This window comes from Protobothrops mucrosquamatus, unplaced genomic scaffold (genome assembly GCF_001527695.2).
Source record: "Protobothrops mucrosquamatus isolate PMUCROS unplaced genomic scaffold, P.Mucros_1.0 scaffold804, whole genome shotgun sequence".
NCBI classification, from domain to species: domain Eukaryota; kingdom Metazoa; phylum Chordata; class Lepidosauria; order Squamata; family Viperidae; genus Protobothrops; species Protobothrops mucrosquamatus.
Genome location: NW_015387070.1, coordinates 149,748 through 169,062, shown reverse-complemented (window position 1 = coordinate 169,062; position 19,315 = coordinate 149,748). Strand labels below are relative to the sequence as shown.

At 37.3% G+C, this 19,315-nt stretch overlaps 1 protein-coding gene across 1 annotated transcript in view; it reads right to left on the bottom strand.

Annotated features, from left to right (window-relative positions):
• Positions 1-19,315, bottom strand: part of TTN (titin) — a gene marked incomplete in the record, with an annotated part of 304,338 nt that overhangs the window by 218,688 nt on the left and 66,335 nt on the right. Inside the window, 9 exon segments of the mRNA XM_015818849.1 lie at positions 70-348; positions 456-743; positions 862-1,140; positions 1,234-1,512; positions 2,426-2,704; positions 2,808-3,089; positions 3,517-4,080; positions 5,009-5,287; positions 6,172-9,699. Of these exon segments, the coding sequence (XP_015674335.1) occupies positions 70-348; positions 456-743; positions 862-1,140; positions 1,234-1,512; positions 2,426-2,704; positions 2,808-3,089; positions 3,517-4,080; positions 5,009-5,287; positions 6,172-9,699 (6,057 nt within the window).

Here is a 19,315-nt window from a genome sequence, read left to right as displayed (position 1 = left end):
AGGAGGCAAACATTTTATATTTCAGATATCCACCCAAATAAAAGGTAATAAGAGAAAGAGAGTGCAAACCTTTCACAAATAAGTGTGCGCTGCATTCAATGGAACCAGCCGTATTGCTGACTTTGCACGCATAAACACCAGAATTGGCAGGTTTTACTGCATAGAGTTCCAGGTAGCTTGAGAAGGCTTCAGTCATGATATAGCAAGCTCCTCCAGTGGTTAATTTAGCATCACCCTTAAACCACTGCACAGAGAATGGTGCTGTTCCTTTAAAAGTAGTCTTCAAACGCACTGTCGACCCAGGCAATATTTCTTGAGATTCTGGCTCCGTTATGAAGCTAGGTGGTTCTAAACAATGTTTGAAAGGCATATTTGAAAAAAGGTAAGTAAATAATGGTTGACAAACACTTTTTGGAAAGAAACACCAAGAAAAGAAGGCAGAAAAGATGGCACACCTTTTACAGCCAAAGCACTACTGCATTCTTTACTGCCTGCAGAATTGGTGGCTTTACAAGAATACACGCCTACATCCTTGGTGTCCAACTTCTTGATTTCCAAGGACGCTGAGCCTTCTTCATACCGTATTGCGTACTTGGCGCTGGGAGTGATCTCTTTGTCATGTTTAAACCAAGATACCTTTATTGGAAGCGAGCCTGACACTTTGCAATCCAAATGACAGGTGCCCCCAACCACACTGTCAACATTCCGCAGAGTTTTGGTAAAGAATGGAGGAAGAGTGCGATCTATTTTAAGGCAAGGCAAAGAAAAAAAGCCAATATTATACAAGAAGTGTTTCACAAAAGATTCAGAATTGGTTGAGAATTGCAGTAGTGATCTCTTAGACTAAAGATGTCTACCAACCTATCACGCTAAACGTGGTGGTGCATGCACTCCGTCCAACGTCGTTAGAAACTTCAAAGGTGATTTCCCCAGTATCATGTAATTCTGAAGTGTAGAATTTTAACTGGGCAACATTGTTTTTAAAACTGATTCTATACTTTTTGTTGGAAACCAGGGCTTTTCCATCTTTGAACCATTTTGTTTTTAACTCCGGGGTGCCTGCAACTGTGTATTCCAAAATTGCTGGGTCCCCAGCTGTCACCTGCACAAATTCCGCTCTGTCAACAATTGTTGCAGGTTCTAAAAAAGAATTAAACAGGGATCGTTACCGAATGAACACAAACAGCTTGCCCATGTATGGATTGTGAGATGTTAAAATGTTCCTCAACTGACCTTTAACTGCTAATTGTCCAAAACAAGTTTGACTTCCTGCATCATTCTCAACCAGACAGGTATATTTACCACTAGAATTAACCTGGACACCTGAGATTTCCAAAGTGGCAAGGCCATTTTCAAAGGTAATTTTGACTTTGTTATCTTCTTTAATAATGTCTTTGCCCTTCATCCAAGTAACAGAAAGAGGAGCTGAGCCTTTCACAACTGCCTGCAAAAAGATTGTCTCTCCAGCAAGCGTAGTCACATCTTCAACTTTCTTAATAAAAGATGGAGGCTCTAATTTTAAATAAGAAAAAAAATATTTTTTATTATTTCACATTAGATACAAGCTGTATGACAGACTTTTGAAAGAAAATGAAAAGATCTTGTATTGCGGTACTTATCATATCCTTTATGTTTATAACTATAGGACACCAAAATAGATTTAAAGGAAAAGAGAATGTTACAATCTTGATGGAAAGAAATTATTACCTGCCATGCAATCCCAAATGTTTCATGCACAACATTTTATCTCTGAGGATAGGGGAGCTAAAGAAGTAGGAAACACAGTTCCAAGGCAGAAATGTTTGCATTTGGCACATCTACAGTACATTCATATTATATATCAAAGACAGGAATGAGTTGATCTGTGCTATACTATCCTGTTTTCTCTTTTAAGGAGCATGACCCATTCCCTGCCAGTCTGTTAATCCTCAGGTTTTTGATGGGAGAAGAAGAAACTGTTTGGCTGCTGCTAAAACTGGACATTTTGCTGCTCTGAAGCAGTATTAGCCTGTTCAACCATCAAATCTCTTCCACTTCATCATTAGGGTGCTTATCTCATGTTTACCTGTGCCTGAAACCTTTAGTAACTATCTTAAATTCGAGCTACTTAGAACTGCTTTGTTCACATTGGTGAATGCTGAAACCGAAAGAAGTGTCTCTAATGCAAATAAGAGATCTGGGCAATGTACACATTTGCGACCCAAAGTGATCAATAAACAGTCTTTTGAAATATTGGGGGGGGGGGAAACACTCTTACTCTGGGGTTCTTTTGAAAGATGCTTGCTTTTTCCTTATACCAGTAAACCATGGATGAGGAAAGAAATGCAACAAAAGGCTGGCTAAGCAAGGAAAAACTGTTTCCAAGAAAGAATGTCCTTCTGCTTATGTTAAAAGATTCATGCGGTCCTCTTGATCACCCACTGACCTTTCAGTATGTATGTTGCACTGCAAATGCATTTTCCAACTTCATTGGCTATAGAGCATTCGTATTCGCCAACATCTGCGCTATTGAATGAAGTAATCTCCAGAGAAATAAGAGACTTTTGGGAAGCCAAGCGGTATTTTTTACTACTGCGAATTTGCTTCTTTTCTTTAAACCAAGAGATTTCAAACGGTCCGGTACCAGAAACCTCACACTGAAGAATGGCATTTGTTCCTCGCACTAGTTCAGCTGGCTCAAGAGTTTTGATGAAGGCAGGAGGTTCTACAAAACCATCAAAGCATGAATAAAGAATTAGCGGCTGGTGAAACACATGCGTAGAAAACAGTATCTCCATAAGAAAGCATCAGTGGGTAGAAGAACAAACCTTTTACAACAATCTCAGTGTTACAGCTGTCACTGCCAGCATCATTAACTGCCTCACAGGAGTAACTTCCGCTGTCGTCCACTTTCATGTTGGAAATATCTAACACAGCCACGTTGTTGGCAAAGGACATCCTGGATGTATCACTCTCTCTAATTTCTTTGTTATTTTTGAACCATGTCACCTGGATCACAGGAGACCCTTTGATTTTGCACTGAAGATGGGCTGACTCTCCTGGAGTCAACAAGTAAGAGGGGTCCACTTTTTTCACAAAGGATGGTGGCTCTACAGAAAGAATTCAGAAAGAATTGATCTTAGAAGATCAATTAAATATGAAGAGTACAACAAAAATTATCCAGGAGCATGCGGTCAGTTTTGGATTGATTCCAGTTTCTGTTATTATTCAGAATTTGACTTTTAGAACATGTAACCAAGATTTCTCTAGGAGAAAAAAAAAGATTTTCATTCATGCTACTAAAATATATGCACTTCTATTTTGTCATACCTTAAGGTTTACTCTAGCGTATTAACATTATGGCAAAAGATTTTAAAGCATTATGGTTGATATAGAAATAGTGCACCAAAGTTGAAGAAGCAGGAAAAAAAATCCTTAAAAATACTTCCTGTCCAGCTTCTAATTTTGACAGGTAAATATTACAATATTAGTAAAGAGAGCACAAAGAACATTTGTGTGGGCAAATCTTTTTCTTACCTTTTATGGTTACCATTGCAGATGAGGAACTGCTTCCAGCTTCATTTGTGGCAGTGCAGGTATATGTGCCTGAATCTTTAATTTTGGACAGTGGGATGTCAAGAGATGCTATTTTGTCTTCAAACATGATCCGGTAATCCTTGCCTGGAGGTATTTTGTGGCCATCTTTAGTCCAGGAGACAGTTACTTTTCTGTCTTCATCCACTTGGCATTCAAGACGTATCTTTTTATTGACTGCAGACTGCACAGACTGCAGTTCCTTAATAAAATGTGGCTTATCGATAATGGTTAATTCTGCCTGGCAGACGTCTGCTCCAAACTTGTTGGAGGCTTTGCAACTGTATACCCCCCTGTCATTGATTGTGAGATGTGCAATCTCTAAACTATGCTTGGTGTCAGATGCTAAAATTTTGTAGTGTTCTGTGGAAGAGATGGGAGTGCCGTCCTTCTGCCACACGGTGTCTATCACAGGCGTGCCTGCCACACTGCAGGGAAACCTGGCGCTCTTACCCACAAAAGTTGTAAGAGATTCAGGTCTGGTTACAAAAGTTGGAGGAAACGCTTCTGCAAAAGAGAGGGGAAGAAACTTGTTTGGCTAGGCAAATATGCAGGGCTGTTTTCTCTCCCATAAAAGGAAAAGACTTACATAACATGAAATAACAATCCCCAACAGCCAATATATTTAGCATAATTATTATCTCTAGACATGATGTGCATTTCCAGACTTAGAATTTCATCCAGAAAGAGTAATTTTGCTGTAAAGTTAGGTTCCCGTGTTATTAGTTTAGCTACATTCCAGAACTATCCTATAATAAGGGTTGCATGAAATCTTACAGTAGCATTTTTTAAAGATGCAACAAGCATATTTCCTTAAAAAACTTGCATCAATATTTTAAAAGAGAGAAATATCCACATGTAACATATCCTTTATTTATTAAAGATGACTCTTAAGTTATTTCCTGTCCCAACTCTCATAGGTTTTGTAATATGCAGGTAGTAATTCAAACCAGATGCACCTATAGTATATAGATTTGTGATTGAATGAATTACTTAAATATATAATTTCTTCAGGAAACAGAAGACATTTAAGAAAGGTTTGAGAAGAATATGATGAAAAAAACAACCCACAACCCATTCATGCTATGTGACTCTCTCCATTATGTTCTATGGAAGGGGTTGGACAGTCCAGCTGAACAGGGAGGGGACCCCGTTCCACCAGCAGCTTTTTAGTTAATGGAGACTTGTGGACATTGATGTAAGCATTGCTTGTACACTAACTGTGATATCCCAACACATTTTTGCTTGTTTTCCTTCCATTTTAAAAACAGTTCTGAAAGCAAAAAACTTCATAAATTGCAACACTTTGACCCAACTGGTTCACCTTCTCTCCATTCTTCAAAATTACATCTGGAGTACATTAAACCATAGCAATAAATAATAAATAATGCCCAATATGGGATCAGAAAGCAAACTAAAAGTCAGGCACCCTTACCAGTTACTGTCAATGTAGCTCTGCTGCTCACACTCCCATACTGGTTGGATGCCTTGCAGGTGTATTCACCACAGTCCACAACTTGAGGTCTTGGAATTTGTAGAGTCGATATGTAATTAGCTGTATAAATGGTGTACTTGTCACCATCATAGATTTCCCGTCCTGCTCTGTACCACTGAAATCGTACATCTGGTGCCATTTCAATCTCACAAGTAAACTTGGCAAGATGGTTCACAGCAACCTCTTGGGATTCTAACCTTCTTCTTAGCATGGGTGCAACTAAAATTGAAAGCAAAGAAAAAAAAAGTTGCAGTCACCAAGATGTACATGAATAACAACAAGAGTGTACAAGAAGGTATCATTCCAAATTGCTGTTAATTCAGTGACGACTGGAACAGGATGGGTGATTTCTGTCCGTGCACAATTCAAGGAAAGCAACTGTAGAAGACAATGGCAGTTAGAAATGAAACAAACTACAAGTGGTTGTGATGTGGCAATGACCAGGTTACCACAAGGCTCCACTGAAGTGCAGAATGAAGGTTTTAAGGTACTAAGTTTTCTGCTTACTACAATAAGACAGGCAAAAAAGTATATACAAAATTACACCAGGTTGTGTGGAAACAGTGGCAAAATGAAACGTGGGAAGCAAGTGGAAAAATGTTCACACCACATAGTGGAATTTCTATATTTATTTAACTGATAAGAGAGTCCCACAGTTTTCAGTGGGACTTCCTCCTGAGTATGTGCTTTCTTATTGTAACCATGAAAAGAGTGAATAATTTCTCTGTAGATATTGGGTTGAAATTTTAAGACATGCAGTCTTTTTTTAAAAAAAGAATAATTACACATTATGATTATAAATTACAAATGATCTCGCCACTATTTCTGAAAGAAATTATGATTAATGTACTGTGATTATATTACCAAAAAAATGAAGAATACAGTGCAATAATTTCAAAGACTAAAGTAGGTACTAGCATATGTGAGGAACTGGAGAGTGAAAGTGCAGGCACACTAAGGAAAAAACAAAAGGGTGAATTTTGTGATTAGTTTGTGGTGCCCTACGGAAGTCTGTTTTGGATATTAATATAAGGACTAGGTATGTATTCTACTCAGTTAGAAAATCAGTGAAGGAAAATAATATCTCATCCTCATATTCCAACCTCTTTTTACAATTGTGAGTGTTGCTGTTGCTGTAGTTTTTCCATTTTCATTCAGAGCCTCACAGGTGTACTCCCCTTGATGTACTTCCTTTAGTGCTTGGTTGATTATGAGTGTATAGGTGTCATGTTCTTGCAAACACTCGAACTCACTGTCTGAAAATATCAGATTACTCTCAAAATACCAATTTACCACTTCAGCATTTGCTATTTTGGAAGTAAATTGTACCCCATCACCTTCCTCAACAACAGTGTCCTTCAAACCTAGGTTTAGGATGGGACTTCTATTTTTTTGTTCCTTAGCTTCAAATAAATGAGTCTCCTTGTTATGTTCTTCTTTTCTTTCTCCCACTTTTAGAAAGAAAATTAGTTTTTCAGCTGAGGCAGGCATTGATGAACTATCATCTTTAATTTGCTCCTTTAGAGCAAGAATTTTGACTTCTTGTGCAGACACAAGTTGCTCCAGCTGTAGTTTGGATTCAGGACTAATTCTGGCATATTGGGGCTCAGGGTAACCAGTGAGATCCCCAACTGTTTGCTCTTGAATGGGCATATCAGTTACAATACTTGAATGTATTTCTCTGAAAGGTGAAGAAATAACAAGCAAATTGTAGCTTTTAGTTTCCTTTATAACTTTGGGTTCATCTGCCATCAGAATGTGTTTCTCTTCATAAATAATAGGCTGAAATGGAGGTTGCAATTCATTTCTTATAGTAACCTTATGAGAATATATTCTGTCAAAGGGAAGACTTATTTCTGCAGTATTTGAACTTTCTTTGGTAACAAGGCAGATGAACAAGGTATGTTTAGGTTCTTGGACTATTTTTATGGTTTTTAATTTAATCTTTTCTATATCATTGAAAGTGTCGAAAGAAAATGAATGATGTTCATTTATTAGAGCTGTTTTTAAGGCGCTTCTTACTGGGGGTTTCATATCTAGGCTGCAACACACTGGAGTTTCTTGTGCAAGTTGGCTTTCTTTAGAAAGAGTTTGGTTTTCCAGAGTTTGGGGCACTCCCATTACCATTCTTGATTCTTTGTGGACTGTCGTATGTTGACTTTCTGGGCTTGTGAGTTCCTTTAGGTGTTCTTCCTTGAAAGGCTGTTTTTCTTCTAGTATTAACGGGAGCCTAATTGACTGTCCTTCTTGGATTCGTGCTGCAAAATCTTGCCCTGTGGCTTCTAAGAGATCAGCGTTCTCAATAGGAACACCACATTCTTCAACACATACAGATTCCAACACTAGTTTGAGCTCAGAGGTTATCCCACAATTCTTGCCCTCAACATCCTTAAATGGCTTAATGTGCCCTGCAGCCAAGGCCCTCGTTTCAGTGATAACTGAAGCCTGCATAACCATCTGAGAGTCATCCTTCTTCAGGGCTGCTTTCCTCTCCGTGTCCATTTGAGGAAGTATTTGCTCTTTGGGCAGTGGCCACTCTTCTGCCACGACAGTCAAACACTTACGGAGCTGAGGCTCTGATGTAGCCAAAGATTTTTCTCCAGCGATCCCATACCGAGTGGCCTCCAGTGTATCTGCAGAGATTGGTCTCTGTTCCTCCCAATTCGCGGTACACTTAATCATGCTTTCTGCTTTCTGTACTGCAGCTTGACATTCAGGTTTTGGTAAAGTCAAAATGTCTTCCTTAGACAACACTTGCTCAGAGTTGTTGATCTGGAGATGTGATACAGAAACGGGCTCTTTGACAAGCTGCAGACTGACAGCTTCCCCCAGGGAAGAAAGAAGCTTAGCTTCTTCGCTTGTGGTGGGAAGCTGCTCTTCCACTATTAAGCTGTGAAGCAGACTTTGGCTTTTGCTAGATACTACTTCATCTTCTGGTGGTACCTCAGTACTAAAATGCTCCTCTTTAGGAAGGGTTGCTTGTTCAAACACAATGGGCAAATGCAGCGGATTTCCACTTTCCTTCTGTACCTCTGCTAGGACTGTGCCTTCTAACTGAGGAATTCTTTCGGTGAGCTCGTGGGAGAGCTTCTGTTTTTCTTCTGCCATGAGGTTTGCTTTCACAAGGTTGTCGTGCTTCAGGGAGCCTTTTTGAAGCTCTTCCACAGTTGCTTCAAAAGTCTTTTCTTTGGGGAATATCTCTTCAGAGGCAATCAGAGGGACCTGCAGTGCCTCTATTGATTCTTGGGTTGGCTGAACCTTTTCAAGTGTGTCCAGGTTATTAATTGTCCCTATAAGAGCTTCATGGATCTCATATTGCTGGGTTGCTATAACGGACTGGAAACAACTGTGTTCTTCCTGCACTAGTACCCCCTTCTCTGACTTATGTACATGGACTGCTAAAGAGCTTTCCTTGGACAATTTTTGGATGCTGTCAGCTCCAGAAATATATACCTCTTGCTTAGTTTCTTGGGCTGAGATAGCTTCTTCAGCTTTTGGAGCTGAGAATATGAGAGATTCATCCAAGCTTATCCCATATTTCTCTTCAGAAAGAATAGAAATTAATGGAGATGTTTCTTCCCGAACAGACTCTGGATTGATTATTTCTGGCAGCTTCATTGGCAACTGTTTTTCTTTTTCTTCACGGTTTGCTTCTTCCATAACTGGTAAACAAATATCAGAAATCTGAGGGCATTTAGAACTAAACACCTGAAGTAGTGGTGAGCTTTGAATGGCCTCTGAGTGTTGCTCTAGGAAGCCACAATACTCCTTCACTTCACTCACAGTTAATGAAGTAGCAGCCACAATATTACTAGTCTTATGAGCAACATCTACAATATCTTCAATATCTTGGGTAATAATAAGTTTGGCACTACTTGTGGCTTCACCTAAGATATTGCTTGCTTTACAGAAGTATAATCCTCCATCTTCCCTTTGACAGTTATTCACCGTTAGAGACCCAAAACCATCTGGATTATGGATAATGGTGTAATGTACACCGGAGAAAATTTGATCATTTCCTCTAAACCAGTGAATTATAGGAGCTGGCTCTCCAATAACATTATATTCAAACACAGCTGGAGCACCTTGCACAAAATGAGCAGGATTTAGTTTTCTGACAAAATGTGGAGATTGAGGCCCTCCTATCATCTCTGTGGAAACTGCCCTGATTATCTCTGATTCTGTGCTACCTCCTTTAGGATTTACTTTCAGATAAGCACTACAAGCTGTCTCACCATGACTATTACTGGCAATGCAAGTATATTCTCCCTCATGTTCAAAGTTTGCAGAAAGAATAATGAGGCTGTAGCTTTCCTCATCAAACACAAATTTATAGTCTGCAGATGATGTTATTTTAACATTATTGAAAAACCACTGTATCTGAGGTTTTGGATTGCCAGTAACAGTAACAGAAAGTTTAGCTAGATCTCCTACACTGACTTCAACATTGGACACGTGTTTGAGGAAGCTTGGAATATTCCTCTTCTCCTCTTTCTTGTCTAAATTGTTGGAATAAATTGATTTTTCAGGCCTGAGTTCATGTGTTGTATTTTTATCATATAACTGTAGGTCACTGTTGAAACTCTTGATGCTTTCTTCCTTAGTAGACACAGTAACAGAGCTAGACATCTCTGTATGGGAAAAAAATTATTTAAATTTTACTAAACTGTTTTTCTGAAATAGTATTTTTAGTAATTATAGAAAAATGCCAACAAACATGCTAGGGCAATATTTCAGAAAATGTGACAGTGATAATACAGCAAAACAACACAAATATTCATAGTTTTTAGAATGTTGCATCGAATATATAGGTAAGATTCTAATTTGTTCTATCATTGATAGCCAATTGTTAACTATTCCATAAATCCCAGACAACAGAGTCAACAAAGATTTAGAAAACAGAAGGTGAAGGAAATCATTTGTTTTCATTAACCAAATTGATTACTTATACAGATAGTCCTCACTTAACAACTATAATTGGGACTGGCAATTCTGTCGCTAAGTGATGCACTCATTAAGAGAAACATCCCAAGACCATGCTGGACTTACATCACTCCTGCTATGGTCATTAAACAGATCACCTGCCGTTGTTAAGTGAGACATCATGTGACTGTGTCTTGCAATTTTATTGCCAACTTCTACATTGACTCTCCCTGTTGGAAGCCAATTATGAAGTGTGAAAATGAGGATCACGTGATGCTGTCATAAAGACCTGCTGATTGCAAAACGTTTGAATCTCAGTCATATGTCTGTAGGGACATAAGTATGAGGTCTGGTCATAAAGTTACTTTTCGGCACCATCCTAGCTTCAAACAGTTGCTAAGCAGGGCAATTGTTAAGTCAGGACTACTGTTTGAGCTAGGAGTTGCAGAAATTTGAATAACTGTTTCATGAGTTAAAAAATAATAGAACTTGCATCCATTATTATTCTACTCATTCTGCAGGCCCTAATGACGAAGGGAAGAAAACAATTTCCCCCAATTTTCCCTTCCCCCTGCATCAACCCTATGTCCTGGGAAAGTTGCTCTAGATACTTGGAGGATTCTCCAGAACACTGTCAGGCAGCCTACAGATACAAGAGGAAGAAGAAAGCTATTGCTGGATTAATGGCTATTTGAAGAAGAGAAAGTCCTAAATAGAGCCATATTGTAAGGTGAATGTTAACTGAAATATTGTGATTCAATTATATTGACCCTTATACTTCAACTTGTAATAATCTTTTTTTCTTGCAAATGTACTTATAGGCCTATGGATACTGGAAAAGTAAATAGCCTTTGAGTTAGTTTAGTAAGGCACACATTGTGATGTGCATTTTAAAAACACATGATTTTCTTGCACCTGGCTTAATGGATTTACTGTCCAAGTACAATGAATATTATTTCACTTTTTCATTCATTTGAAATAATTATAATACAATAATAAGCTAGTAACACAGGATGAGAGACAGTCTGGTGTAGTAGCCAAGTGATTTATTAGAAACTAGGAGACTGTGAGTTCTGGCATGAAAGCCAGCTGAGTGACTTTGGGTCAATTACTCTTTCTCAGACCCTCCCACCTCATAGGGTTCTTGTTGTCAGGAAAATAGGAGGTGGGAGTATTATGCAAGCTGTCTTAAATTGTGCAAAATAAATGTGGCCAATAATAATGCTAATAATAATGTTGTAGATCTCTAGTAGGAAGGACATCAGTTCAGGAAAGCACCACTATTTTATTTTTGTCTAAGAGGATTTGAGCACCACTGCTGGCCACATTTTCCTTGAAAGAATAAGAATAGGTTATTCTTGTAGAACCGTGGTGTCACAGTGGTTAGAATGCAATATTGCAGGCTAATTCTGCTGACTGCTATCGGTTCGATTATCACCGGCTCAAGGTTGACTTGGCTTTCCATCCTTCCGAGGTCAGTAAAATGAGGACCCAGATTATTGGGGGCAATATGCTGACTCTGTAAACCTCTTAGAAAGGGCTGTAAAGGACTGTGGAGCAGTATATAAATCTAAGTGCTATTGCTATTCCCCTCCCCAATGCTTAAACACCTCTTTTAGGTCTTACACAGACATTTTTTTTTAATCATCTTGCATTTGCATCAGACTTATTAGTCTTCCTGTTTTCCCTCCTGAATCATCCACCTTTTTTCTTTAGACAGTTGATTCTAGTCATCTAGAAATAGCACTGAAATTATTGATACACTTTTAAACAAAGAATTTTTAAAGTAATATTTTGAGCGTGTCTGTGTCTGTGTCTATTTGTGTTTGGACTTGATAGCTGCAAAGATCTGCAACTTTCTACCCTTTGTTCAACTCAATAAACCATGTCTTATTTCTAGTTTGACGTCTGCGGGCAAATAGGTGTCCCATTTTTAAGTTTAAAAGGGCTGTGCTGAAAAGGATTGACATTCACATACCCACCACCATGTCCTAAAACTTGAATTAAAAGGGGGGAAAAATCAAAGCATGCTCAATGAAGACAAGAACAAGTGTGTTGTGTTGTATACTTTTATTAAAACAATATATACACTGGCATTTCAAAATAACATAGACCATGGACAAATGAAATCTGTTTTAAAGTCTTTACTAAAGTACCCTGTGAAGAAAGCAAAAAACCCAAAAGACATTGGATTTGACACTGAAAAAGTATGTAGCTTAAATGAAAGTGTGAGGGAAAACACCACCTTTGTTTGACCTGGGTGAGCTGGCTTGATTTCACAGCAGCCATTATTTCAGCTTTGCACTGTGATTTTCCTGGCCAGTTACCCGCAAACCATAACTTTTACTTTTAAACAAGGATATTTATCCAAAGAAATGGGAACATTGCCAAGATCCTGTAGCTCTGTGCAGCAACTGGGATCAGAGAACAACTTCTCAGCTATCAAGAAGGGCTTGAGTAGGAGGAAAAGATTTTGGAGATTTTATAATCTCCCCTTGTAAGGTCAGGAGAAGAAATGGGCAAAGCACGAATCTATCCAGAGCTTACAGGGTAAAGAGTTTTCCACCTGTTCATAGCCTACTGGCTTCCTAACAGAACAAACACGCAGACATTATGGCTGCACATTTTTTTTCTCTTGGGAAGATTAGGGCTATAAATGCAAGATCATATTTTGCAACAATATTATATGCTGAAAATCAGAAGTCATTTTTTCCCAAGAGGAATTATTTATCTTCCTTGCCTTGATGTCAGACAGCAAAATACATGCAATGTATATTCTTTGATGTTCAGGGACATTGGCACATCACTAATTCCAAAACTGCTAGTCAACTGAATAGGGGAATGGCAGTGAACACTAATTCCTCTACAATTTCTGCCCAGCTCAATGTTGGATCAGCTAGATTTATTTCTCTTATACCACTTCATTTAACCTACATGCTTTTATGTTTGACTAATTATTTAATTGTTCTGCGATCGTGCCATCATGCGTATCATTTAAATGATATTCGCATGTTGTTGATATTATTATTAACCAATTATCATTTATATCATGGTAATTAAGTTTGTTATATCTATATATCTATATCTGTATATCTATTTGGGTTAGTTCAAAGTAGCAAAACAAAATCAAATCAAAGAACATTCTTTCAACTGGTCATCTTAAATTTAATATATATAGATGCACAATATTTTATTATCTGTATAATAATAATAATAATAAAGTTGGAAGGAACCTTGGAGGTCATCTAGTCCAACCCCCTGCTCAGGCAGGAACTCTATACCATTTCAGACAGTATTAAAATACTGTAATTGAATTTTGCTTAGGCATTAATTCTAATAAATAAGATTCTATTATATATAAATGGAAACTAGTATAAAATTAACATTAGCGTTGGCCACCTTGGTCTTTTCTTGATTTATCTCCAGCAATCTGACTTTAGAAGGAAAAGAAGAAAATCAACCACAAGCACACAGACACATACAAATATGCAAAGACTCACACAAACATTCTATTCTTCTTTCCAAAAATCTAGTCCAACCTCAGTTAATTATTTATGTTCTGTAATATCAATTTTTAAGTTAGTTGTGAGTTTTGGATCTCCTGTGATTGGGTAAGGAGAAACTAATAACAAATTTTGGAATGTATGTCTAGTTCATACATTACATTTCATACTTAAGCTTGATTAAAAATGTGCTTCTCTAGAAATTAGCTCCCAGAAGTGTTTCCTCTACAATAGTTCAATGCAAAACTTCAGAAGTTGGTCTAAACATTGTGTGTTTATAATAGATGGTATTTTTAAAGGTGCCAATTTTTTCTCAAGATTTTTATGAGAACTATTTTATATTTTAAGAAGTTACATTTTTACTACACTGGAGCCACCTATTCAGATTATGTATTGCTTAAAGCCAAAAGTATTGTTCTTTGACTGAGCACAAGGCATATAGAAATAAGAACACACTCATACATAAATGAGAATATCAATGCACTACTTTGAATATAAATGATCTTGCTACTTTTAAATATCAGTGCTGGAAATAAATAATGAGCAGCTTTAACTATCAGGAATATCATTCACTTAATATTTAAAGTGTTTTGCCATTAATATATGACCTTCTATACCTGAATATTCTTTTTCCATTTCTAGCTTATTTTCTCTGCAGTATTAAAATGATGTTCAAAACAGTTAACATGCTTTCTATGGTAATGCCTATACTAATCCTTGACATTTTTCTTTTTAATATAGTAAACATGCAAATATAAGCATGTAGATTAAGAAATAAATCTCACAGCATGCAATAGAGTTTATTTCTATATGAGTGAGTACAAGATTGGATCTTAATATGCAACCATGTACACATTTAATCAAAATCAGCCCAATGGATTTCAACAGAATTTATCTTCAGGGAAGTATATAAATTATTGTAGCCCAAGGCTGTGAACCTATTTAAGTGGGAATATGTTTTATTGAACGTATGACTTAACTAGAATATTTCTCTTGAAAACATCTTATATACATACGATTACACTATAAATCCTATACATGCTTACTTGGGAATAAATTGCCTCCACTGATTCTGAGATTATTTTATTCTTTTAAAGTATAAGAGGAAAGTATAAGAACTATTCATGTACTAGAAAATTAAATGCATAAATGTATTACTGTTTTTTTTACTTAGTTTTGGTTTAGCTATATAGAATATTTATATCAATTATTGATCTCATTGGAGATTTAGTTTCATTTTATGTATCTTTGACAGTTTTTTGGGGGTAAATTTAGAATAAACCTATTTTGTTCACATCAAAATATTTTTATGTTCATCAAGCTTTCCTCTAGACTCCAGATTCTTCTCTACTGGTAAAAGAGAAATAAATCCAAATATTTTATACAGTCTCTAGTATGACAAAACTTTAAACATAACTAGTTTGGTCTCTACTATCTTTGATCAGGGTATTCTTGACTGGCATTGTGCTAATTTAGATTTGTACTGAAAGGAGAACAATAAAAGACTCAGTTCAGTGAAAGCTTTGTCAGAAGAGAAACTGCATAAAAGCTCAGAATATGGTTGGGAAAAAACATTACTGATACAACACTGTGAGGGTGAAATTGTTCTGAGTTCTTTCACAGAACTCTAGTGAAAATTTAGTGTTGATTATAGAGTACAATTTAAAGTCAATCAGTCACTAGTGAAAAAAGCATCAAAGATTCCAAAACCCTCTTCACAAAAATGCAAATTAGCTTTTAATGACATAGTATATTTACAAGTATCTAAGATGGTACACAAATGTAGGTGACAATATCAGTGATAAAATCATGAGATTGCATGAGCTGTTGGCAATAACAAAATTCATTTTGAGAGAAATGTTACCTGTTTTGCAGTGCTGAATAGTCTTAACACCAAGAAGCCTTATGAGGCTATGAACAAATTCAGTGGGACTATCTATTACCTTTATAAGAGTGCTTTGAAACATCCAACATTATTGTTACCACCATGTCCAGATCTCTAAATTAAGCCTTTATCTTACTATACCTTTCAGATAAAATACATTCTTATTTCAAGGTATTTAGCAGATTCTTAACAAAGCAGTGCTATGAGCAGTCCCTGCTTTGTTTGTTGCTGCACACTTGTATTCTCCTTCATCACTTTGGACTACATTTCTTATAACCAGACTGTGACATCCTTCTTGACTTTCTTCCATACAACATCTTTCTTCTATACAACAACTTTCTTCACATATCAATATCCCATTTCTGAACCAACTGATAGCTGGTTTTGGGGAACCATCTACAATGCATTGGAAACAGGCAGAAGTTCCAAGAAAAGAAAAACAATCATAAATGTTTTTCATAAATTTGGGAGGTGCTTCTGTGACTTGAAATTCAAAGCTACAGCTGTCTGTGCTCTTTGCTTCAAATTCTATGTGTTCTTCTTTCGATGGCTCAGCAAATACATCAACATTAATGTTAATGCATGCCCCTCCTTCCTCTTCCTGCTCCTGTTCTGTAACTGCAACTAGCCTAACAGCTTTTTGGGAATCATCAGGGCTATGTTCAAACTCAAACTCCAGTTCTATTTCAGTTTGGTTGCCACTTGGGATAGTGTTATCTACAAGCAAATCAATCTTTTGTGGTTGATCTTCTGGGCCCTCCAGCCCGACTTTTACTTCATCTTCATCACTTGCTACTGCAAGAGACTTCTGACCCTTAGTAACAGATAAGAAGCACTTACACATAGCTTCTCCAACAGCATTATGTGCTTTGCACAAATACATACCACTGTCAGAATGCACTACATTCTGAATTTTAAGACTGTGACTTCCATTCTCACTAACAATAGCATACTTGCAAGCATCTGGGGCTAGGTACTTTCTCTCCTTAAACCACTGCACTACTGGAGTAGGACAACCTGAGACTTTACAATGAAACAATGCTGCTGATTTTTCTGAAACCTCTGTATCAACAGCAGGAGTGATGAAGCGTGGAGGCATTTCAGTTACTTCAAAGTTAATTTGAACATCTTTGCTTTCTTTTCCAGACAAAGCCATGGTGTTTTCCACCAAAGATAAAGGGAGAACATCAAGAGATACAATCATACTCTGATGTACAGATGTAAGCTCAGGAACTGTGGCTATTTTCACTTGCTTCTCACATTCTTTGATATCAGTTTCATCCAGTTCTACCTCCAGAAGTATTTCCTGTGGGGAAGGTGTTCGTGATGTTGACCCTTTTTCTATATCAAACTCTATAACTTGTTGATGAGTTACTGGAGGAAGAAGAGCTAAAGCTCGTCCATCATGAGGCAACACTTCTATTTGTGTAATACTTTTAGCTTCCCCTATAATATTCACTGCATGGCACATATATTCTCCTCCATCTGTTTGTTTGCTGTTATGGATTTCCAAAATACATATATTATCTTCTCTTTGTATTTTGACTTTTTGATTTTGTTCAAGAAGAGATTTATTTTTATACCATTTCACATCAGGCTTGGGAGAACCTATGACTTCTGCAGTCAAACACAATGTGGTATTCTCATAGATCTTTCTTTTGGTCAGAGGTTTCATAAATGCAGGAGGCATTTCATTTCCCTTTGGCTCTAAGGCTTCACAAGGTGTAACAAACATTTCAACCTGTAGTTCATCAAAGGAACAGCTCCTTTGTTGTAAAAGAGATACAGTTGCTGTTTGGTAACATTCTGGCGATGCATCCTTTCTTAACAGCTTTTCAGGAGAAATTGCTGAATTTAGATTTGAATCCTCTGAAGGTGTAGAATATCTCTCCTCTGAAGGTGTAGAATATCTCTCCTCTGAAGGGGTAGAATATCTCTCCTCTGAAGGGGTAGAATATCTCTCCTCTGAAGGGGTAGAATATCGTTCAGGAGTACCAACTGGTGTATGATAAGAAGGAGAAGATGTGAGTGACTCAAACATCTCCACTGATGAAGGTGGTGTGTAAAATCTCTCACACTCTACTACTTCATCTCCGTTCATGCTTTCAATATCAATAGACATTTCTGATTCAGGAGACAAAGGGCGTGTTAATTCTTGTTGTTGGTTGTAATAATCATAAACGGTGCTAAATGTGACATCTTCAACCTCCAAAGAGGTGATAGATCCCTCTCGGGTTAAAATCTTTGATGAGCTTTCTCTCACATCTGCAATCTTCTTTCCACCAGCAGCAAGCAGATATTTTGTAAAACAAACATCTGTCCCGTCAGAAGGAGAGCTGTATGTCTCTTGAGATGGAAGAACAGCTTCTTCATTTAGTTTTCTGAGGGAAGAACTGACAATTTCAGCACTGCATTGTCGTTCACTTGGGGGTTTTGAACTTTGCTCTTGTTCTTCAAGATTATGTATGGGTTTGGACTCTTCATGTTGACTTAAAACTGATTCATTTTTTAATAAAAGGAGGAACTGTGATAATGAAAGTTCCTTGGCTGAAGTATCAGGTGGTTCTTGGCAGACAGAATGTTCTTCTGTTATTATTTGGGTATCAATAAGTTTCTGCTTATTGCTTTTTTCTAAAGAAAAGTCTGTAGTCTCCTCAATAAAGGAATGTTCAGTGACCAATGTTTTTTCTTCTTCTGTTTTATGGAAACTTTGAGATCCTTTTTCATGGATAGCTTTTTTCATATCAGATATGAAACTATCTGTTTCTGCAGCTATCAATCCTGAAGTATCAACGTGTTCAGGGATACCAGTTTCTCTTACTGTGATTTGAAGATGTTGACTATGTGGGGTGGGTTCTGAAGAGTCCCTCATAAAGGCTTCACCTGACATGCTAAGTGGTACTCTCTCAGAAATATTTCTTTTGTGTTCACTATGCCCAATAGAGATATCAGTGTTTTCTAAGGCCTTCTTCAGCATCTGAGTTAGGGATAGTTCTGCTTCTAGTGCCAATTCCTGTTCTGTGGTATTATCTTCTCTCAACTCTCCTTTATCATTCTGACAAAGTTCTTCAGGTAAAGAAATGGTTTCTCCTGACACATTTTTGTCTTCCATCTGTTTTATGAAACTCTCTGTTTCTGTCCTCACCATCTCAAAAGCAGGCTTCTCACTAAAAGGGCATGTTTCTACCTTGTGCAATGTTTCAGCCTCTTTCAAGAAACATTCTGGGAAGAAAATAGCTGCATGTGCTTTTAGATCAAACACTGGCTCTTGTGTTTGCAATTCTTTTTCTTGGGACCAGGTGTCCTTTTGCTGGCAACTGTTTTTAAGCGGGCTGTCATCAGAAATCTTTTGAGTGAAAACCAGTTCATGTCCTTGAAGGGATTCTAGTTCCTCGGAAGCAGAAGATGGAAATTTAAGAGGTCTTTCCTCCTGTGACAACTTCTCTTCTTGCTGTTGATCAGCACCTTCTGTGTTCAAAAAAGCTAATTTTAGATAAATAGCTTCTGGGAAAGTACATTCTTGAATATGTTCTTTTTCCATGTGGGCTTCCACAGAGAGTGAATTTTCCTCAGTGGGATGCATTATCTGATGTTTATTGTCTGTGGTATCCTGTTCATCAATCATCATTCCTTCAGAGGCAAAATAAAGTTTTCTAAAGCATACTTCCTCTGGCTGCATTGTTTCTTGTAGCTTATTATTGTTCTCTTCATCAGGGTGCACTTGTTCTAAACCTAATTTGTTATTGGTGGATGGCAATGAATGTTGCTGTTCCTTAAATTCTTGCTTCACAAGTTCAATCACTTTGGAAAATCCTTGATCAGAAGGTATGATTTCTTCTAAAGCTAGCTTACTCTGTGCATTATCCATAACCTCAGCTTCTGTGCTTTCAAGACTTTTAAGATGTCTTTCATCAATTTCTATATCTGAGTAAACAG